Raw genomic sequence first — 23,545 nt, forward strand, 5'->3', positions numbered from 1 at the left:
GATAAAACGTATTATGTGCAAATGCGTGAAGACTGATAAAGTCAAACAAATAGTACATATGAATGGAGCTTCTCGGGAACTTTTACACTCAAACGGTTAGTTTTTTTTTTCCTTAGCATTTTCTACGACCAACTATTTAAACTGTTTATACAACAGTCGCTCTCTGGAGATGACAAACATGGACTATCAATTAGACTCATTGTTTTGAATTTTGTAGACAAAAATCACTTTAAAATAGTTCACAGTGTCGATTATTAAAAAAGGATGTCTAGAAGAGACTTACGCTGTGGTCGGACTCATGGATGACAAGCGGGTCATTTATAGGTGAATGTTGGAAGGAATTTCGATCGGAGGTCATCGAAAACTCGAAAAGGCGTTGTTGTTACTTTTGGTGGCTGCTGCTAGCAGTGTGAAAGTGTCTCTAAGTGTTATTTCAGGTTTGAATTTCATCAAATTCCAGTTTTGTCGACAAACGTTTATTGTTTTTTCTTTTTTTCGAAGCAGTAATAAACAATCAGTGTCACTGTCACTAAATCAAGGCTTTTTCTAATGAATACTTCAAAAAGAGGAAGTTGTCTTTCTCGTTAAATCGATACAGGAAATAATAATTTCAAAAGTGAAATGCTGAACAGAGTAACATGATAACGGGTAAAACAAATGCAATAATCGGCACACGGATGACTTGTATCGGAAGAAATTTGATGGAGAAGATTCCAGCAACTCTTACTTTTCCAAGCTGTTCAGGAATGATCTTCTCTAGTGAATAATAATACTATCAGAAAAGCAGTAGAATTCAAGTCAAGATGAAACTAGTGAACTCGATATTACTCAATTTTCGATCCTCCAGAATCAAACGTGATAAAGACTGAGAAAGCAGGAAACAGGTAAAAAGGGTCCAGCTAAGCAAACAGCTATTATCAAAACAAGTTCATTATGAACTGATACGACATGATTAGGACCACAAGCACACCTTATTGATCTTACTGACAAGATCATCCGAAGAAATTGTCATTACTACAGACAAGGCGAACTGTCTAATGTGATGATCGTCGCTGTGTAAGAATGACAGTAATTCAATCAATACCTTTCAAGAGTTAACTATTGTTGCTGCTTAAAACCATCGCCGCAGTAGTTATTTCATGACGTTGTATGTTAGTAATATCCATTAGTGGTGACGTATCACGTGATATTCTGGTTTTGTATCAGTAAAACAGTGATACCGCAAGTTATTGGTGATGACGGTGGTACACACAACTCACAGTTAATTCTTCCAACTTCTAAGCGCAAATTTTCCAAGAATTCCAAAATACGGAAGCAGAAAGCACTCTCGGTCATAGATTGCAAAAGAAAAACCAATATTTCAAGATGTGATAATATACTGAAGAGGTGGGTGAAGGAAACTCCATAAATTCCGAATAAAAAGACTGAAATACTTTATGAAAAACTGATCTTAAATTTAATAACTCATGCAATTTGATAATCGTTCCCGGAATTTAGTGGTATTAGCTTCATACAATGCCGATCATCGGAAAGATGAAAACAGACCGGCATAAAAATCTTTAAAAAATTCAAATGATACGGCACTGATGTTGTAGACTTCATTCATTTAGCTAATATGGTACCGACTTCAATTTCTTGCCTTCGTAGCTTAAATTTTCGCAATTACATTAAAATCAAAAAATTTATTTGACTTGTTATTTCTCAGGAATCGTTTTTGCCTGTGATATTAGCCACACTTATTTGACCAATTTTTTGCTTGAAAAATGACTTAACACTAGTTATTTACATTCCATATATAAAAGGGGGAGGGGTGGGGAAGATAAGAGGAACTTGTAGTTTTTAATTGGTTGGGTTATTAACGACTGGATGTTTAAAACAAAAAAGGAAAGTAAAGCTACGTCAGAGATCTCAAACTGTTAGTAAGTTTCAAAACTAAAGAAAAAACTAAAGATTATAACAAATAATTTTGCCAAATTTTTTCCCGACGACGATATCAAAAAAGTGGATGAATGACGTCGTGAACTTAGAAGGGTCATCCTGTATCATCAGCTTCTGTTTCTTATAATGACTTAATTCCAATCAATCATTCAGATCCAACCTAAAACTTTAAGGGAAAAAAGAATATTGGTGTTATAAAAAGAAAAGTAAGGAGTAATTACCTAAGACAGTGATGCCGCAACTTTCTCTTTCCCAAAATATCGGAAATCATTTTCAAAGATGTTGCGGTTAGGGGCAAAGAATTCATTAAATTAAAATCTCTGAAATAAAAATTTATGCTGACAGTCCGAATATCTCCCTTGAATATTTTCATTTCTCGTTTAGCAAAAAAGTACTAGGAAAGGATATTTATAAGGTGAGTGTATATTTGTCCGACAAACGGAAGTCTCAGAAGAAAAGTTATCCTTTGAATTAATGTTTTTAAATTCCATCCTCATTTTTACATCGAATTACAGCACAACTCGTTCAAAATGAAGAGAAGCTCCGGTAGAGTAGCAGAGATGAATATTCCGCTTAAATTTAACTGTCACTTGTTTATGATACTTTGCATTCATGTTTTATAGTTTTACAAAAAGATATGAACCTCTGAATGCGCAATATTTCTTTCTTCCGTATCAGTATATTTGACTGGTAACACATCGGATTTTACACCTGATCTCTTTCCAAAGATAATGTCACCAATTTCAATGACATTCATTGAATTCTCTTCAATTGTCGGTGAAATTTTTGTCATTTTTCTTTTCACTGCAAGTAATAGACCTGTCCAAGCATTATGCCTATAAATTATAATTAAAATGTTAATGTTCATCTTCTTTACAATGATTTCAAAGAATTACGGCTGCAATTTTACATCATCAAATCACAGCAGAACTCGTGCATACTTGCAACTGCAAAATTGTTCAATCTAAAACAAGAAGAATATACTTCGCTAGTCAAACTTTTAATAAAACGACGAATATTTTGTACATATTTTTATCATCCTTCTTCACAAGATGCAGTAAGACAAATTTATGATATGAAGCGATTTGAAGAAAGCAAAAAAAAAAACGGTAGATGCTTAAGACCAATTCAGCTACAAAAGCCTACGTCAAATGGAAGAACCATTACAGAATATGATTCTGCAATGTGAAGGAGTTTGAATTTTATTGAAATCAAATCAGAAATTATAACACAATGCTGCTGTAAAACAGGTTTTTTTCTGTGATTAGCAAAATGAAAAGTTGATTAGAGTGGTTCGTTTGAAATCAGAAAACAAAATTTCTGAAACTTCGCTCAATCCTTCAATGGTAATTAAGTGTACTACTTCTAGCAGTTGAAATTACTTTGATGATTTCTACAACGCCTTTTAGGTAATGAATTGCTGAGGAAGGTCGTTGAATTTTTTAACGGAGAGATGTTGAAATTTGACGAAAGTCTTCTACGTAATAACATGGAAATATTAGGCATACACTACAGAATTTTAGGATTTTGTTAGAGCTATCGTTATTAGAAAATAAAGTTTGCCACAGTATTATAATATAAAAAGTAACAGATTATGCTCGCAGCTGCAGCAACTCTGTTTTATGTACATATGCATCAAATTGCCTTTCTCTTATCATATTATATCATAAATATTTTAAACGACTTACATATCCTGGAAAGGAATATGACTGACGGACGGATTTTCTGGACTAAATTGAACTGTATCATGCTTTTCCCATTTATAGTTGAAATGATTTCAAGTACTGATAAGTTGAAATTAAAAGTGAAGCAAATATTTTCTTTCTCTTAAGCTTTTCAATACCATGATAGTTTCTACTGTTTTCCGTTCATATAGTGATTTCCCTTTCCTGTCACTGCCTTGTAGGATGAAAACATCGTCAACAAATCAGAACTACAACCAGTCAGTAACAGAATGATTCTTGTTGCATGAAAAATGAAGGCATTTCTTCAAATGTGGTAATTTTCCACTTGCAAGTTCATCCCTTCATTTCCTGTTTCTCTAATATTTTCTCACTTTGATTTTCAATATTATATAATTTCATCGTCCTTATTATTTACAAAGTGGATGGATGGCATTCAGTGCAATTATCAATCAAATAGACTTTTCTACTTAATCCTTCAAACTTCCAATTTCCTTCCCTTCAAAATTGATTTAAAAATTATTAAAGTAATGCAAACAAAATAAGGAATCAAAGGTTTTACAGTGTTTTCCTCACTTATATTATATGAAGAATTTTATCGTGTATTCAATTATAAGATGATCGTATTGGCTGAAACAAAAATCCATTTTATACATGAAGAATTAACGTTGAAAATTTACGAAATATCACGAAGTCTGACTCGACAGACAGGCAGACAGACAGACGCACACACACGGGCAGACGTATAGACGTTGGATTTAAAATTCATAAAATTTGTAAACTTAAATACATATCCTTATCCGCCATTTAAATTAAAACTAGCAGTACATGAGTGGTTGACAGATTTTTTCCATTCGGATATATCATTCCAGTCGTCCAATCAAGCATTTTCCACCGCATCTGTCACCATCCCAACAGCACTTCATAAAAGGAAACATCTGCAATTGAATTATGGATTGTTCAATTAAAGCATCATTAAGCCATATAATGTATACCTCACACCATCAACATTCACCTAACTGCTGTGATTGGACATCATGTATTTCTGGCAGATAGTTTCATGAGGGTTTCCTGAAGTATTTTTTAGAATGTTCTTCGTGATACATCAGCAAATTACCTTAGTAGTACTTTAGGATTTACTTGCTGAAAATATTTGCAGTAAATGAGTGATGAATAAGGTGCAAGGTATCTAATGAATAAACAAAAATTCGGTTTCCAATGACAAAATTTTCGAAAGACTAAAACTTCATTTCAGTAATTGGTATTGAGTAAGGAAATTTAAAAACCTTTAATTATCCGAAAAACAGAAAAGTAAGGGCACTATGTGTCATAAAACAAAAAAATTGATGTGACTTTTAGAAATTAAAACAGTTGTATTTCTTAATCTAAAAGCTTTTGTGTCTTCAGTTCTTTTTCTCCTATTTCTCCCCACTTTTCACTGTCTTGAAGCTTTACAAAAAGCATTGTCACCTATTAATGTTGTCGAACTTGAAAATGAGTCCAACTAATTTAGTTTGATTCAAATAAGCAATGATGGACACACTTCAACAGTAGATTATTAAAACGCTTTCAGGAAAATAATTATGAAGAAAGCATGAATCGAATCAATTTCTATTCCATTGATTTCTATTCTCTGTTTCACAACAAGGAATTTCATTGTTCCACCAATCAAATTCGATACATATTAATGGGTAACTTGTACCGAAAGGATTTTGATGAAACAAGTGGACAACAAACCATCGAATGGAAAAGTGATCAATGCACAATAGTAGGTGAAAGTTATTACTGAGATAAGTTTTCAAAAAAAAAAAAAAGACAAAGAGAGATGTTACTGAGCCAGCAATTTTTTTTTTTCTCTCTTTTCATAATGATTCCACTCTTCTTTTCATTTTTTTGAAGTGCACAATGACTCGAATTTTCGAACTGAAAAATTTTAATTTTTTAATCAATCCATGCTCTGATCATCGATGTAAAAGTGACGAGGATGAAGTGAATAGCGCAAATGAGTGGATGTAAATTAAAAGGAGTGATATTGTCACTTGAAAGAGGCATCATAATGTAAACAATAAATGCACAAAATTGAACAGATTTTGAATTGGCAAAAAAATCGATTCTTCCACATCATTTGGAGCAAGCAAAGATTTTCAATACTTTTTCGTCGATGGGATTTCAAAAAAACTATTGAAGTGATGGGAAGATTTGAAAAAGAAATCTTGAAACTGAGAATTTTGAGCAATCGATAATTCTGTTAGGCGATTTGTATGCAATTCTAATGCTATAGCGTTATCACAACATAAAAGTAAGATAATTGTTTTGCGAATCAGTGTTTAAACTGTAGCATAGAACTGATGATCATTCTTGACAAAAAAATATTCGTTGAGTTAACGCATGATAAGATTTACCGTGAATACGGTAGCATTCATATCTGCTCACACAATTCAAAATGATTTAACAAAACAATTTCCCTGTGATATCAGTGTTTTAATCACAGCACGGAAGGTGCAAATTGAAGTGAATATGCAGTTATATGACATTCTACTTTCCAGGCGGTCCTCACAAACAAGTAAGCGTTCAGTTCAGTTATTAACCAATATAATAATATTGTGATCAACGTGAAACTGACCATCCGCATGATTTTTTGAATCAAGTGAGACCTTGAGAAAATACTGGAAACGAATAGTAGTAATATAAACACATTAATTCATTCACGTGCAATGACCGAGGAACAACTGATGGCAGGCTGTCAATAAGTGGACTCACAGCTCGGGTTTCAGTCTGTTTCTTAATAAGGATAGTCAAATAATCAGTTTTCGATGGACAAAGCATCGGAAATCTGCCGTAGTTGTTTTCGTCGAATGTCAATAGGTTGTTTGATTGAAATACGTTCCATCTGAACTTTTGCTGGAACTGAAAGATTGTTTTCTAGAATCGTTTATCAGAATCCATAGGCATTTAGTGAAAGGAATCGAAATTATGGGAATGCTTCGGAATTTGAAAACTTTATTGGTTTAGAAACAATTTCCTAGCTACTGCTGAACATTGATTTTTCCCCTAAGGTTTATTAAGATCTTGACAGAAATTGATCCAACTCTGTTTCCCATCAAATTGTTTGCATCCAATCTCGAAATAAATCAATCCATACTGTTGGTGCTTTTGGAAATACTCAGGACTTGACAATGGATCTTCATCGTATAGCAAGCATTTGCCCAAAGTGACAACAAATGCTGCCGACTCCAATTTCAAAATTAAGTGCATAGAAAATCAAAATATGATCAGTTCGTATTAACAAATTTTAAAAATGTTTAGTGTCAGTTGCAAAGTGTCTTAAAAAACAAAATAAGAATGTAAATTTGGGGTTAACATTATAAGATATATTGACGAACCTATCCTTACTTCGTTTCAAGAGTCAAAACATATTTTAAACGATTTATAGAAAATGCTTTATATTATTACTGGAAGATGTGACATAATGAATAACAGGACAGATTTCGTGAAATCACATAAGCTAAATGATATCCGAATGGAAGAAGCCCCCTAACAAATAATACCTTGCAGTGAAAATGAGATGCCGAGAAACATAGCTCAATGCATCTGTATAATCCATGATGATCTCTCGCAATATCATCAGAAATCTCCCGGGGTTCGATATTTATGGCATAATCCAGGAACGCGATGAATTCCGAACATTGTTCGAGAATAATTAAACTTTCTGAAAGCGTAACGAAATTCTACAAGTATTCAACAGAAGTCTACATGATTAAGCATGAATGTAATATTTTCAACTAATCTTAATTTAAGTATTTAGGATTTTCATTTTTTAAAACTAATGATTGACAGAATAAGAATTAAACCTGGATAGCAGAATTTAACAGCCGTTAGAATGTTGAAGTCAGATTCAGATGATAGTAGAAAATGTAGAGAAGAAACGACCGCGTCGTTGTTGATATGTGTCACGCATTGTCGTTTAACTTCATCATATGTAAAAGAAGTACATTCTCTCCCGGAAATCTGTGATTCTTAACTTTAACTGAAGTAATTAATATAAGTGAAAATAAATGTATGTATTACAATTCACTGTATACATTATTGATCAATAAGAGGAAGAGAAGTGATAATTGTTATCTTTTTCTGTATGATTAATTCATTGATTTCTGTTGGGTAAATTGGCTTTATGTATAGTAAATATCAACAAACGAACAGTGATAAGGTTACACTTGGCTCTACAAGACTTATATGACCCAGCACTTGCTTTCTTTTGCAACTGATCGGTTCGCAATACGGCATTTTCCACAATCAGCCATACTTCACGTTCATTACTTTCACATACTACTGCTGTGCAGTTACAGTACTTGTAGATAAGTATTATTAGTTAATAAGTAGTTAGATTTAATGAGGCGAATTTGAACAATTTCCAAGATTGATATGATTTAGGAAAACAGAATTGAGTCAGAAGAGAGGTGAAAAAAATGGGACAGAAGTAGGATCTAGTAACACAAATCGTTTTCTGTTACGCTATCTAAATTTTTTTTTAGAAAGAATGCGACTGATATCATTTATCATAAATAATTCATGAAAGACATTCCTGGGACCTCTCTTTGGTTGACGAGAGAGCAGTGAAGATAAAGGCAGCATCAGTTTTATTGAAAAGGAAACCTGGTGGAAGAAGCCTTTCCGTTCTACCATTTCGTTTGGAGAGTGACTTTGAGATTGATTTAACTGCCGAGATTGGCGTTAATCTATCCACAATGGATTTCTCAGCATTCAGTGATGTCTCATTTGTGCTCTAAATAACTGTATCATCATACATTAGCATATATAAATTTTAAAACTACATAGACTGACATACATAAATTTTAATTTAATCAATTCAGAGAAGAGAAGCAATCAATTTAAGGGAATTCACAATTTGTAATTTCCCTTCAAGAAATATATGATTTGGAGAATTTTTCTTCAAGAATTCATCCATATAATTTGAACTCTTAAGAGCTTAGTCAAAGATAAAAGACTGGTTTGGCGGTTGGTGTCGTCGATTTCTTCCGGAAAATTGAATGCAACTGTGGTTGACCGTTGACCGTTATTAAGTGATATTCTGCGATGATTTGCAGATATTATCAGAAGTACAAGGATGAATTATTAGCTTTACCTCATCTAACTTTTCTGCATTCATTAATTGTCTTACGTCTTCCGGAGTCGCTTTCAATAGTTTATTCAAGTTGACATCGTCTTTCTGACGATTTTTTCCGAAATTTGCGCCAACTGCTGGAAGATTCCCAATGTTTCCGACAAAAGATAATGCATCATCAGAGGAACGTGTTTCATGCGTTGATTGTTCCAATGCTTTAGGTCTTCCGAATGCTGAATTAATAACCGAATCTTCTTTGTGCGTGGATAAGGACATTGGAAAGATTGGCGACGAAAATTCGGAAGCTGGTATCAGTTGGGCAGATTCGTCGTAATCGTTGATCTTCTCCATCAGAGAGTACTTTTGATAATGCAATTGGCCAAGAAGCAAAAGCACTAACAGTGATACTACTGGCAGAAATGACGGTTTTATCAGTAGTCATAATGGAAGTTGCAATGGTAGGGTTCGATTCGTCGAACTTTTCATGCTTCTTGAATTTTTGTTGGTTATCAAAATAATCAAAATAAGGAGTGGGAGTTATAGCTCGACCACCCGGTGGTACATGAATCAGCGGGTTTGAATGCGCTACTGCTGGCCATTGTAACTCAGTAAAACTCGTGCTAGTATCGTACTTCGGGGTAGACGATGATATTCCCGAGATTGCGAATTCTGAATCCAGAAATGCAAGGTTGGAGCCGTTTAGAAATTGATCTATAAGGGAAACAGAAGGTGAAGAAAAATTCCAAGTTGGTAGGAGCTGAACAACCAAATAATTAATTTATTGGTGCTAATTAATTCTAAGAAGTAGTAATTTGCCATTAAATTATTCAAATTGACATTAAATTCAGTAATTTTATATAATTTTATGAAAAAGATTCCTGTCTTGTGCCACTACTGTTTCTGGGGACAACAACTAGATCTTACCTAAGCATTTTTTTTCATTTACTCGGAAATAAACCATGCCACGAGCTGTTCGTGCATACTCCTGACCATCATGCAAGAAATAATAGCATATGTGTTGAAAGGTGTCATGGACTGTAGATCGACAACGAGACTGTAAAGTTATGCTGTTGAATTGGGGAAAGATTACTTTCAAAATGATGTGGAATTAAACTGGACATATACTAACTGAAAGAATATCTAACCAAAACGGATATTGACGCCCTTTTTCTCCAACTGGAAGAGCTGCCAGAAGAATCCGGACATTATATGGTTGGAAAGTTTTCCGGAATGTCTGCTTATATGTTCGCAATTAAAGATGGATGTAAATTTAAAGTGAAATTGTAAACAACAACAAAAAAAAACGAAACTTATAATACCGAAGAAAGTGCACAAAACAGTAAACACTGTCCCGGTGTTTTCATTCGCCATTCGCTATGATATGGCAACAAATTCGATAGCCGCTGATCAGTGTGTTCTTCGAAGCATGGCTTCAATGCTTTAAGGCATAGGCTTTTCAAATTTAAAATAATTCTATTTTGAAATCAAAAATTGCTAATAGTCACATTCTAGAAAAAGAGAAAAGGCGCAGAAATCGATCGATTGTTTCACGCTTGAAAACATTGCTACTTTTTATTTGCTCTCATTATTGTATGAATCACTTTATAATATCACTAATTATGCTGATATTATTTACTGCTATCTATTAGCTGTGCTGATTAGTGTCCCTTAAGAAGAAACTAAACTTGAAGAACTAAGTCTAATTTATATAAGCCAATAAGTTATTTGTACAATAACAAAATTCGTATTTTAGGATTTACTGGCTTATATTTCGCATTATTGATAGGCATTCCTTGATGATCGTTCTGACCGAACTTTAAATCTGTGGAGATAATTATAAAAAAGTGTGTTGGTGGTTTTGGTCAGCCTTGTTACGTTCGCTTCATTCCTGAAAGGATGAAGGAAGGCTGAGGAAGATGTAAAACTACCAGAAAATCAACAGTGACCTCAACTGAGGGAAAGGTCAACTAACAAAAATGGTGAAATTTGAAATTTACCATCAATACTTGCGTTGCAGTCTCCCACTTCAGAAGATAAAGATAACAACAGGAACAACAGCAAATTGATGGAAGAATCGGTGAAGCTAACAGTATTGGTCATTTCGTGAATATACCCTACCGAAAGGAAGAGGTTATTATTATCACCAATCAGATCGATAACTCTTAAACGTTGACAAAAGGAGGGTGTTTTCAGTGAAAGGAGCAACACAAGAATCAACATCATTTTATTAGTCCTATGGGTACGTGTCTGTAAAATGGTCTCTCATTTCCATCATCTTATTATTTCTCTAGAAACTTGAAATCTGTCCTAAATTGTATAATTCTTTTGTACAGAGTGTATTTGGGTGCATGTATGCGCGTAGAAATACGTCATAATAGGTAAAAGAGAGCGAACCAGGTCATCAGTCAACAACAAACCACACTTCTTACTTCACCTTCACATGCGTACTTTTGGACTTTTTGATTCTTTGAAACAAATCCACTGAAGCCTACCAACCCTCTAAACCGATTAGTTCTACGAACTAATTGGTTTAGGAAATCGTCTTCATTTTGATTATAACCATCAAATCAAAACAACATAATCTCTCGATAAGAACAAGTACGGGATATAAAAAACCCCATCAAACTTGTCAAAACTGAAAATCCAATTAATATCAACTATCGAAATTCCAGATCTTCAGGGTTGTTCAAACTAAAAAATCTAAACAGCCTTAAACCAGCGAAACAAAAACACTCAACCACATCATTTACGTACTTGATCACTGTTGTTTATCACTCTTTTCCGAATGTCTGATATATATTTTCGCAAGATTAAGCAAAATAAAACGTAATGAACAACGATTATAACACCAGATTGCAATAATTTAAATTTACATGAAGGAGGAAAGAAACAAACAGATGGTAAATGAATGGAGCAGATGTATTCGTTCTTCACAATTTCATGTTAACAAACTGAAAATCGATTAAAACAGACGGTAAAATCATGGCAATAGGATGTGAAATTTAGGTCTTTGGTGTAAGTAATCAAAACCAAAAATCCAGAAATTTAGGAGTGATTTTTAAAAAAGAAACTTATGCAATGCATGTAGAAAAACTGTGGAATACAAACTTGTCAGCAAAATAGCAAATAAAAGTTACAAGGAACTGAGTCCAATAAAAGCTGTAAGTTTTATAAAATGTTGCAACACAGCAATTCCATACTCATAACCATTAATCGAATAAACAAAATCCCTAACTATAGCAATTAGTAAATAAGAATTACAAAAATCTCAGAATAACCACTGAACACATTTACTGGTCGGTGGACTAGTATTCATGGCTACTATCATAAACCTTTCCAGGAAATCAAAATATAATCATGTCCATTTACGCCATTATGAAGCACTACAGCGAATAAATAGAAAATTCAGATATTTAACATAAAATATATAATTAGCAGTTACAAGAATATCTTTACATTATTGGAGAAACGTTCTACCTAAATTAACATTTGAAAAGCGTGAAGAACAAAGAAGTGCACAAAAGAGGTCCTTTTAGAGAAGACAGTGAAACTGCTGTGTTGTAGAATCTATAAATCCTTTTTTCTTTTTTCATTTGCCAATACCTCCTTTTATTTCCGTTGCAATTTTCTTCTGTCGCTTCAGTTCCTCAGCATCAAGTGTAGTACGTAATTCACCAACAATCTGCTTAGTTTTTCCAAAGTAAACTTCATTTAAGGTTGATCGAATTTTACTCTCCATGTCCTGAAAATGAACACTTTGGTTATTTAAATTTGGTCCAGTTATTAATTCATTAGTGACCAACATTTTTAAATTCAGGAAGGAAAAAATATATATGGATGCTAATGTAAGGATTAAACGGTTCTTCTAAATTGAAAAGACGAAAAATTCCGAAAGATTTCTCACCTCTATCATTTTGCCAATATTAATGAGATGGGTATTTGTAGAATCGTTTACTGGATGGTCAGCTTCAACCTAAGGTAATAAAATAGTAAACATGAATGAAACAAAAACTTGAAGTAGGAGCAAAATCATTTATTTGTAGTTACCAATAATAAAGATGAAAATCACCTGTCGCGTAATTGATCCTCCTAAATTCATCATGCCGCTTGCTTGCTTGGTCATTTGTAGCCAAAGCATCACTGTACTTGTGAGTTTGTAGTGTGCGTGCCTCCCACCAGCCTGAAAATTTGTCATCTTAAATTTCAATTCAACTGTCGAAAAACAAAGAAGAGAAATAAGAGCAGCAATTAATAGTGCATTTTCCGTAAAAATCAGTAAAGAACAAGAAAGTCTGCAAAAGTGTAAAAGAAAGTATACTTTTTCTTGTATTTCGATTACATGGATTGAATCCCAGCAACCCTGTATATTACGCAAACCATCTCCGATTTTTTTGATTAAGACAACGCCTGCAAAACCATAGTCCAAATCCCAGAAGTACACTGACGATACACCACCCTCAAAATATCTGCAAAAATATTCTTTGTGATCCAGATTTCTTCAGCAACGACAATTTGATGAAGGATGACATTAATCAACAACTTATATTCACGCATCTCTGTAAGCCTCGAATGCAGCATTCATTCAATCAGTTTTCGATACATTTTCGAACACATACACTTTCGAACACTGCAACATGCTAAAAGTCGCATATTTCATACTAGCCAAGAATGTGCATAATAAAACTTCTGATTTTTCGGAACTTTTTTAATTTTTTTTGATTTTAAAACACCTCAAATTCATTTGCTGAAGCATTCATACTAGTATAGACTTACGCATCTCTGTAAGCCTCGAATGCAGCATTCATTTCAATTTCTAGCTTACGAAGCTTATCTGATGGCGAAGCACCGTCTTCCAGTGGTGGATCATAGGTATTTGACCATGGTGAGCTGAAAATATTTGAATAACATGTAGTGATACAGAAATAGTGACAAAGGTCCAACAAATAAGCCTCAAGGCGAATGTGACTGGATCCTACCTAGAAAATTGTGAGCAAAAATTAAACAAAATTCAAAAGGCTTCAAAAAAAAACCAACCGATAACTATCGCTATCTCTGTTATAATCACAAAGGAGGTATTCCTTCCCTGTTTCTTTATCACGAGCAATTTTCAACGGTTGATCAACCGCACTCAACAAGTCATCCACCAAGCGAGGACACAAATCTATTAGATTGTTCAAATTCCTTTCTACTTGTTGAGGTGGCAAACGCCTCATCAAGTCCAACGCGCAGTCGAGCTGCTGGTCTCCCTGGAAACATTTAACGGAAATTTCTTCTTGCACAATTTTGACAACTTTGAATGACTGCCCTTCAATGATTTCATGAAATCTTTAAGGAATTGTAGCACTGATTCCACTGTTATCTGATGAAAAGTGATACAGCTTAAGGTTTCATGTCTACTTTGCATTTTTGTATTTCGGAGTTACAGGCTTTTTTTTTCTTTTCTTTTCCATAAAGACGGGTAGAGATGAGTAAAGGAGTCAACAAAAGATTGATGAAATGAAATCATTCAGATCGAGTATTAGAACATACCATAACTCTCTGAAGACCAGAGATTCTTGGGCACACAGTTAAAGCAGAAGATGAAGTACAAGCAACTCCTTTTTTGTTGCACCTAGAAACAAAACAATGGTGATAAATAATAACGTGCCACTGATGACATAACCATAAAAATAAACACTTAGGATGTAAAGTTATGTAGTAAAGAAGAAGTGCATTCAATCTAGAAATTTTATTACATCAAATAAAATTCTACTAGTCATTTCGATATTAATAAAATAACTCTTCTCGACGCTATTCAACGATTTTTTCTGGTAATACGCCCAATAATACAGATTAGCTGCTTACAGCTAATACCACCACATCAAATTAATTAGGAACCACAACTCTCAGTCCACACCAAATCATCCCAACAGTTATGGTGGAAGAAATGCACTACTTCAGGGATCAATTCATTTCGCACCTTTGTAGCATGCAACCAAAGCTTAATCTGACTAATGCTGCAGGTGTAATCCTTCTGCTGGAGGTTATGAGAGTTATAGTGTGTCTCTAATTTGGAAGTTATGTTTTCGAAATGTTAAAGGAAGGGGGAATGGAGGATTAAATACAGCGTACGCTAAACTTTAAGAGACAACGTACTGCAGACGATTAAGAAATTTTTTAGTTTTCGAACAGTGACAGGAACGCTGATTACGGGGGAGATGATATTATGAAGAAGTGAGGTTGAGGTCAAGAAGAGAAATTAGATATTTTGTGTGTGACAGATCCCATCCTGATGAAATGCCATTTCCGGCAGTACGTCACGCTTAGCCATCGCTGAATTTCGCCCTGATTATTTTCAGCACTTCATTTTACCATATCCTGTTTTCTAAAGGAATTAAACAGCCTATATATTTACTAAAGAACTGATGTCGTATTCTGAGGTAATTCGGTACCATATGGCATGTAAGATGTGGATATCATGTACTAAACATTGTAAGATCTTGGTACAATTTAATGTGCTAAAGGAACTAAGTACTGTTCACCACAAACTGTGAGAATTGATTGTCAAAGTTTCGCTAATTGAGACCTTGGGATTCGTCACAAAGATTTTGTGCATAATAAATTCGCAATCGAATATACTGACCAAAATTTAGCCAAGTAAATGACCAACTTATTAAGAAGTCCGGCCAAAATTTGAGTATAATGAAATTTTAGTTCGAAGGGAATTTAAAGAGAATTCATTGTTCCTCGTCATTTTGTTTAATATTAGTTGAAATCATCCACTGCTGTGAAGAAAACTGCACGAGCATTTTAATTAAAAAAACTTGAAGCCAACTGTTTCTTGAGCAGCTCCCTCCCAATTCATCTGGTACCAGGTTTTCTAACTTTGTAATTTTTCATAGAACTTTTCTGAGAATTTGAACTCGATAAAGAATTTTGAAACGCCAGATGAAAATAAATGGCTTCTGCTGGTTGTTTAAGTAATAGTTTCACGTTGTAAGACATCCAATTTTTGTTCCATACAAATTTCGCTGCCAACGTAAGTCATAATTTGAAGAAATACAAAGTGACTAAACAATAAGATGGTTTTTCACAAACAGGAAACTGAGTCGGAAATTGTATTTAGAATTCTCAGAGACGTTTCAATTATTAGTTATTGCTTAGGAGTTTCGCAGTTTCAATGGATGTTAATGTATGGATAGAAATGAAATGAAATTTTAGAATAGTCGAAGAGCAATTTAGTTGAAATCAAAATTTTCAATTTGTTTGGGTTGAATTCATTCTTGTCCTCAAAAAAAAAGTGAACCAGAACCACTACATAAAACTGTTTTGGTGCGAACAGTGAAAGAAGCTAACGAAAGGCCATCCTCTTTCTATCCCATCCTTACGATGAATGACATGCACCATTTCTTCCTCATTTTACATATCCATCCCTCAAACGAAAACTGTAGATAATTTTGGTGAAAAGCTTGAATTTATAGTCACTTCCTTTGGGATTCATTTCAAGGATATCATACTGGGATTCATTTTATTTCAGGATGTCATAGTGGAACTAAACTGCAGAAGAAGAGAAAAATGCAAGGAGTGATTTGTCCGCAGGACTCACCCGATGTGTGGTCAGTCATAGAATGTGGACAACTGGAGGTGGAGGGTAGCACGGATCTCGATTTACTTTTACCAAATGGTTTCTTGGTCACTGTACGATGTTCTATGGATTTCACCCTTGCTATGCTTAAACAAGAATTATTCATACAAGCGAAAAAGTAATGTTTTCTTTTTCTGTGCTTGCATCATTTAATATCCCAGCAAATATTACGGCCACGTAAGAAGTGGAATTCATTGCAAGCGGTTAGTTCTCCTCCGTCTTTTTCTGATAGTTTTAAGAGTCTTAAGCCGAATCTGGTTATTACGTAAGAGTAGTAATATTCTGGAATATTAGAGATGGAGTAAAGCATTCATATGTTCCGAACGGAGTTATAGTTTCGTAGCATCCTGTATTTGAATATTTTGGTTTGTGAAGAGATGATATAGTATAAATGATACAGCAAAGCATAGTAGTAGCTCATACTCACAAATTCTCAGTTGTTATTGGGAGACGTGGCAAAATTCAGATTTGAAATTGAAGATATTTGCCGTATAAGAAATCTAAATTGAAGGGATTCTTTTTCGGATAACAAACTTTTTAAAAACTATTCAAAGAATTGGCATCTATTCAGATTACCGCTGTTCAATCTTTTGTTGACACCGTCGGATTATATATTTTTTACGATTAGAACAGATGGTGAACGTGAAGAACTATACGATGAATCGCGTTCCATATTTTCATTACGGCTTTTCGTGCCACTACTTTGCTTGATTGAGCCTGAGGGCAATCGTGAGGAAAAAGAACTCACACATGATATCGGTAATTTCTTGCGTTTCAAATGGTATTATAGGCACTCATGAATAAATTTTAGCCAAACTCTGTAGAAATTTCTTGAAATCAGTTGTTATTCTAAGATACTTTTTATTGTTTAATAATTTCAACCTTTCCCAGATGTAGACTGTCTTGGAAACCCGTAATTCATCCTCTTTCATGTTAAATTTTTTAATTTAATCAGGACTTTAACTTGCGTGAAGGAGAAGTTTAATATCATAATTAAAAGTGTTGATTTTTTAAATCTTCAGGTCTAGCTATTGGACGTCCGTTGGCAGAAATTGAAGCGAAATTATCCTCCGAAGAAATGTCATATCGTATGGATTTGTACAGAGTGTCAGAACAAGCAGTTTCTAATCGCGGAGTTGTCGGCTATTCTCATTATGCATTCCCTGAAGAGGTTTCAAGTGAGTTAGATGCTGATATCCCACTACAAGTCAAGTCAAAAATCCAAAGTAATGTTTTCACTATCATCTTTTCAAAATTTTATTACAGTTTTTATGTTTGTTACGCGATGAGGTTGGTATAGATAACTAATTTGTAAAGGGAAAGTTGAGTGTAAAGGAATAATTTAAACCTGAACAAATGTTTGGAGAAATAAAATAAAACTTTTACAATGCTAATTTGTCTATTAATGTTGAGCGCTTTTGGATGTGGACACTGTCATGTGTTTTGAATCACTGAGAGTTTCCACTACTAAAAATCGAGTCTTAAGTCATACTAGTTTGTAAAGCCTATAATTAGATTTGCTTACTTTAAATAAACTGAATTTTAGTGGCAGATTTATACATTGAGTTATGGTATCGCAGTAGAGAGGATGAGCTGGCAAATATCGATACGAATTGTGTTTGTGTTAAAATTCGTAAAGTTATTGGTGTTCATGCTTCAGATGCAGTAGCAAATGCAATAAAGGAGCTTATGCAACAACATAAATTATTTGTAATAAATTGATTATTTGAGATTTCTTTTCATCTTTTTAAACACGTCCCTTCAGAGCGGAAAGTTTGGGGCTAACAAGATGGCGGTGGAGAAGGAAAGATGTTAAGCGAATTTTTTAAAAAAAGAAACGGATCTCAGTTTCTGAACAAATTTCATTCCAGATCAAGGAAGCTGCTTCTGATTTCTTGTTGCAAATAGCAGGACGGCGCTGTTTTTTAACCAAGGATATCAAGTTAACCAGCTTCGAGGTAATTTTTCTTCTTTCACTGTAGTTTATATGGTAATTATTTTATCATTTTAATGTTTCCAGTAGATCATGATCTTTAGTTTCTGTATAGTATGTCAGATCATCCTTCGAGAACTATCGCATACCGAAATTCATATTGCGGAGAAAAGACATTGTGATGAAAGATTTTACGGAACCTCCATCCATAACCAAAGTGAGTCTTTTGTATTTTCCTACGTATATTAATACGTGTATTAATTTATTTATATTCAACAAATGCTTTGGGTGAATCAAACATTGGAAAACATACAATGTGAGTTTCTGAGAATCGATTTGTTAGAGTTACTTGGTCGAATTTGATCGACCATCGAACGTGTTTAGCGCTTCAGTACATTCCTAATTATTAGCAGACTTTTTATATCTTCAATAACTCACAGATGCTTAAAAGCTAAAAAGTTACAATGACTTTTTAAATTATCGGCGTCTTTGCTGTTTTTTGCTTTAACTTCTTTAATTGTAAATCCCTCTATTATTTTAGCCAAGTTGGGTACGAGCGTATGAGAGTCGACTCGATCGAGCTGATGAAATTGCCATGAAAGTTTGCATTTCTAATTGATAATGTTTGTTCTCGCTTATCTTCGGGGAATTTAACCGAACTTCAAGAGGGTAATTAACGATTTTCCAGTGAAATCTAAAAACTGAACTTAAATTCAACTGAATTTAGGAATGTTCTCTATGGAAAGTGGATGATAATCTAAAATTGCGAATACACAGCGCATCTCATTTAAGTATATTAGATTTTGATAAGATATATGTGAAAGCATCCCTATATCATGGGATAGATCTTATTGCGAATAAAGAATCAACTTGTGTTTCTCCTTCAAATCCGCGTTGGAGTGATGTGAGTAACATTCGTGTTCTTTTTAAATTTGGTTACATATTGTCGGATTTTCAGGGCTGATATATTATCTAATTTTCAGGGCTGGATCGATTTCGATATATGTTTGAGAGATTTGGCTCTCTCTGTACAGCTGTGCCTTTCTCTAGTTGCTGTAAAACAAAAAAAGAAGGAGGTCGATTTTAATTTTCCATTTAGTTTTCAAATATATGTAGTATTTTTCAGATACGATTTCTTAATTTGTTTAAGGAATATAGTGGAATTGGTTGGGTGAATATACGTCTTTTCGATTGCAATGGGAAACTCGTTCAGGGCAAATTCATGCTTTATTTGTGGCCTTTTCCGAAATACTGCACCGAATTACTTTATCCATCCGGACAAGTAACATCTTTATATCTCAGCTGAAAAATTGTAGGATTTTCTAGCTCATTATTTCCTGCTCCAAGTGCTAAAAATATCCCCATATTCAATATTGTTCATCTCTTCGGTATTTGGAGAGCTAAAGGCGGGTATCCTGAGTATCGTCCTTTCGAGGGGATTTCACGATACCAGTTGTTAAATCATTTATTTCATTTCATAAGTAATTGTAGTACGATCCTTTGAATGCCGAAATATAAGCCCTGAACAAACATATCTTCTTTGTCAAAGTTGTACCTTGGTTCGCTTTCACATTTGTTTGCATATCATGCCATGATAGGTTTTGTTAGACTTTCTAAAAATATTTTTATAGTTAATAAAATACAAGCAATGGTCCAGCTATATTTATGTAATGTGTGTGAGAGTCAAATGTCTTTTAGGTAGGGTCAAATGACAATCGCGATACAGTTCGTATTGAAGTGGAGTTTGAAGATTATGGATGCATCGAATTTCCAGGTGTAGATTCAGTGTGCGAATATGTCGAAAAGCTGGATGTTCGCAGTACAAGATTGCCTTTATCATCTTTATCTTCAGTATGTGATTAATTCGTACTGAATTCTTCATGAGACTCTTACCCTTTTACCTACGAGGTTTACAAGTAACAAGGCTTTTATAGCCAGCTAATTCAGTGAAGGAATTTCTTGAATCTTTACGATTTGTGGACGTTGAAGATTTAACCGACAAGCAAATGGAACAGTTATGGGAAGCAAGGTAACTTTTAAAACTGGTCAGATGTTATTTTTATCTTATCACAATATAAATACGATAAGCTCATAGTCGCTGACATTGAACCACACTTTCATTCCTTCAGTTAGTCGCACAATATTTTAGAGAGTTAGTTGCACAATATAAGCCTGATTTATTACCATTAATTGCACGCTGTCCCTTGATTTGGACGAGAAGAAGCGAATTTTCACGATTATACGAATTATTAAATCGATGGGGTAAAATTCAACCAGAGACAGCTTTGGTACTTCTGGATTTCAAATATCCTGATAGAAGAATCCGAGAATTTGCAGTAGATTCACTTGATAATGTTTTGGACAATGACAGATTGCATCTTTATATTTTGCCTCTCATTCAGGTAAACTGTCCTTTTAAAATATTAGGTGATGGATGCATTTGAAGATTTCTAGAATTTCCATAATTTGACTTCATTGCGCTTTATTGATGGTTTCTTTGCTGAACACTCTTCTTATTTACTGCAGTACAAGAAAAACTGGATATATTGAAGCTTACAATGTAAGGTAATACATTGTAACATTTTTGCTTCGAAATATTTTATTCTTCACCAAGCTGTTGATACTATGATGAAAATGGCTACTGTTTTGATTGCAGGTATTGAAATTTGAGCCTTATGGGTCGTGTGCTTTGAGCAGAATGCTTCTGAAAAGAGCGCTGTGTAATAATCGTATTGGTCATATATTGTTTTGGTTACTGCGAGCTGAACTTGGACAACTAAGTAATTACCCCTTTACAAAACAAAGAATATAATTTTACAAGTTGTTTTTTCCTTTTTTCAAAAATTCAACCAACTAACGATATTTAACGATATTTACTAATCGACTTTTCAGGTGAAGTAGGTCAGAATTTAACAAAGATTTACAAACGTTTTGCATTAATGATTGAGGCCTATTGTCGAGCTAACTATATTCATCTTAATTCTATGTTACGACAAGTCGATATGGTAGTCAGATTGACAAATCTTAGTAAAATTATCAAAACCATGAAGGATAATGAATGCGCCACCAAGGTAACAATTCTGATAACTTTTTGATCTTTATCACATCATATTTATCACATCATTTATCACACCATATCATTCAGTATTTAATCGAGTCACTTTCTGTCATTGCAGTCGATGTCATGTTTATTTCATTTAATCTCCCACTTTTTTAGGTAATGTTGGTCTGTGGGAAACATATTCCATATTTCTCTGTTGTAGGTACATTTTCCATTCAGACATATCGTCTTCACTACCCACTCTCCTAAATTTTATATATGTGACCTGGAAACATCTCAAAAATAAATTTCCATGGACTTAAATTTAACTCTTATTTTTTTAGCATTTGCAAAAAGAATTGGCGTCATATGTGGAAATAATGCAGAATATGATCTCACCTCTAGATATTTCCGATAGTTTAGGCGAATTAAAGTGAGTCCCCTTTCACCTACCTCAATTCTACAAAAGTCGATGCAAATACATTTGTAAGAAAATCTCACGGAATACAAAATGCTTACGATTAAGCTACTTTTTTTTAGCATTGAACTTTGCAAGGTGATAGGAAGTGCGAAACAACCACTTCGGTTAGCTTGGACTAATCCAGAACCTCTTGCTCGATTGCATAGTGAGACGCATCAAATTATCTTCAAGAATGGTGACGGTAGGCATTCTTGAATAATGATTATTTTTTATCGTTTGGAAATCTTATCGACAATTATGGCTATTATTATTCCCATATATGACATCAGTTCAAAAACTTCAGTTAAAGAATTGTTTGCTCTTAGTTGAAATCATACATTCTATATGCGTGATTTTCCCACTAATATTGCTGGGCTGTTACTACGACATTTTCACTTTTACTAGCATTTATATGCTGACATTTTGATTTTTTTTTTTTTTTACATTTATATGCTTTAGGTTTATTGATCTTAAATTTTAGATCTGCGGCAGGATATGCTAACTTTACAAGTTATGCGTATTATGGATGCACTGTGGAAAAGCAAAGATTATGATCTCTGCTTAAGCATTTATGAAGTATTGCCAATGGGAAGAAATGTAAGATATCGAGAACGATTTTTGGATATGCAATCGACAAAACTTTACTAAATAAAGTGAAACTAATACGATTTGATGTGGGGTCATTTTGCAATATGAAAATAAAAGGACAGACTTGCAGGTTGGAATGATTTATGTTGTTCAGAACTGCAGTACACTTTTCGAAATTCAGTGTGCTGCAAAACAACTCGGCTCAACGTTCAGTATGGAAAGCGGTCTTATTAATAAATATATACGAAATTGTTCGGAGAATTCAAAAGTGTACGTTTATAATTCCAAAAAAAAAAAAAGAATCGGATCACTTTTTCAATCCCATACAGAATAAGTTCACGTTAAGGTGAATTCGTTTAATTGGCCAAAATACTTCATTCTGAAGCTATTTCTCATCTTTTTATCCTATCTTTCTCGGTCCTTTCAAATTTATCGTACTATATTACGATCAAATGATAATGAGGAAATATTGTTAGGACAAAATACTTCCTGGGCATTATTCATGGAAGTTTAGCTATGAACTTTCTTACAGATATTTGGAAGGAGTTGATCGTTTTACTGCTTCATGTGCCGGATATTGTGTTGCAACATATGTGTTGGGAATCAAGGATAGACACCAGGATAATATCATGCTAGCCAAAGATGGAAGGGTAGCTTGCTAACTAGTCAACTTCTTTGATGATCAGTTTTGCAATTTTAAATCAACTGCCAACTTTTAATTTTAAAACAACGGTTTTGCAGATGTTCCATATCGATTTTGGACATTTTTTGGGGCATTATAAAAAGAAATTAGGTATTAATCGTGACCGAGTACCGTTTGTTCTGACCGATCACTTTCTGTGTGTTATAGCCAAAGGCAAAAGCAATTTCCGTGACAGCCATGAATATAAAAAGTAAGTAAATACGTATCTCTTATGCACATTCTTACCAACTTCATTGTTTATTGGGGAAAAATGGAAAATTATTTTAGGTTCAAGAAGCTATGTACGGATGCATATATTATATTGCATCAACGGTCCAAGTTATTCATTTCCCTCTTTTCGATACTACTATGTATGGGACTTCCTGAGTTGCAAAAGGTAACTAATGCAATAGATTTTCTGAGCTTATATATATATATATATATATATATATATATATATATATATATATATATAT

General features: G+C 33.9%; 4 protein-coding genes across 4 annotated transcripts in view; 1 reads left to right on the forward strand and 3 right to left on the reverse strand.

Moving 5' to 3' along the window:
* Positions 1–2,079: 2,079 nt before the first annotated feature.
* LOAG_04609 (hypothetical protein) lies at positions 2,080–3,855 on the reverse strand (the record flags this gene model as incomplete). Its single annotated transcript, XM_003140146.1, has 5 exons — positions 2,080–2,098; positions 2,160–2,258; positions 2,452–2,510; positions 2,582–2,774; positions 3,797–3,855. 5 exons carry the CDS (start codon positions 3,853–3,855, stop codon positions 2,080–2,082), a joined length of 429 nt encoding a protein of 142 aa, XP_003140194.1.
* Positions 3,856–6,671: 2,816 nt separating this feature from the next.
* On the reverse strand, positions 6,672–10,842 carry LOAG_04610 (hypothetical protein; the record flags this gene model as incomplete). Its single annotated transcript, XM_020446640.1, has 10 exons — positions 6,672–6,851; positions 7,169–7,329; positions 7,472–7,628; positions 7,819–7,952; positions 8,274–8,403; positions 8,764–8,957; positions 8,989–9,453; positions 9,667–9,796; positions 10,062–10,180; positions 10,740–10,842. 10 exons carry the CDS (start codon positions 10,840–10,842, stop codon positions 6,672–6,674), a joined length of 1,773 nt encoding a protein of 590 aa, XP_020303047.1.
* Positions 10,843–11,479: 637 nt separating this feature from the next.
* LOAG_04611 (F-actin-capping protein subunit beta) lies at positions 11,480–14,359 on the reverse strand. The gene is made up of 7 exons (XM_003140148.2): positions 14,272–14,359; positions 13,777–13,988; positions 13,516–13,629; positions 13,061–13,208; positions 12,812–12,922; positions 12,647–12,715; positions 11,480–12,484 (listed from the first exon to the last, which is right to left on the reverse strand). Exons 1-7 carry the CDS (start codon positions 14,272–14,274, stop codon positions 12,332–12,334), a joined length of 810 nt encoding a protein of 269 aa, XP_003140196.1. The 5' UTR covers positions 14,275–14,359; the 3' UTR covers positions 11,480–12,331.
* A 1,937-nt stretch (positions 14,360–16,296) lies between these two features.
* LOAG_16863 (phosphatidylinositol 3-and 4-kinase) overlaps positions 16,297–23,545 on the forward strand; it is a gene marked incomplete at its 5' end in the record, with an annotated part of 7,912 nt that continues 663 nt past the window's right edge. Inside the window, 22 exons of the mRNA XM_020449521.1 lie at positions 16,297–16,484; positions 16,938–17,125; positions 17,389–17,592; positions 17,913–18,076; positions 18,238–18,324; positions 18,415–18,516; positions 18,841–18,900; positions 19,027–19,203; positions 19,283–19,375; positions 19,450–19,581; positions 19,998–20,150; positions 20,234–20,328; positions 20,449–20,701; positions 20,956–21,079; positions 21,192–21,370; positions 21,684–21,772; positions 21,880–22,001; positions 22,281–22,396; positions 22,518–22,657; positions 22,920–23,037; positions 23,129–23,280; positions 23,358–23,466. Of these exons, the coding sequence (XP_020306943.1) occupies positions 16,297–16,484; positions 16,938–17,125; positions 17,389–17,592; positions 17,913–18,076; positions 18,238–18,324; positions 18,415–18,516; positions 18,841–18,900; positions 19,027–19,203; positions 19,283–19,375; positions 19,450–19,581; positions 19,998–20,150; positions 20,234–20,328; positions 20,449–20,701; positions 20,956–21,079; positions 21,192–21,370; positions 21,684–21,772; positions 21,880–22,001; positions 22,281–22,396; positions 22,518–22,657; positions 22,920–23,037; positions 23,129–23,280; positions 23,358–23,466 (3,045 nt within the window). The remainder of the gene's footprint in view (positions 16,485–16,937; positions 17,126–17,388; positions 17,593–17,912; positions 18,077–18,237; positions 18,325–18,414; positions 18,517–18,840; positions 18,901–19,026; positions 19,204–19,282; positions 19,376–19,449; positions 19,582–19,997; positions 20,151–20,233; positions 20,329–20,448; positions 20,702–20,955; positions 21,080–21,191; positions 21,371–21,683; positions 21,773–21,879; positions 22,002–22,280; positions 22,397–22,517; positions 22,658–22,919; positions 23,038–23,128; positions 23,281–23,357; positions 23,467–23,545) is intronic.

The sequence above is a fragment of the Loa loa genome, assembly GCF_000183805.2.
Source record: "Loa loa unplaced genomic scaffold supercont3.24, whole genome shotgun sequence".
NCBI lineage: Eukaryota > Metazoa > Nematoda > Chromadorea > Rhabditida > Onchocercidae > Loa > Loa loa.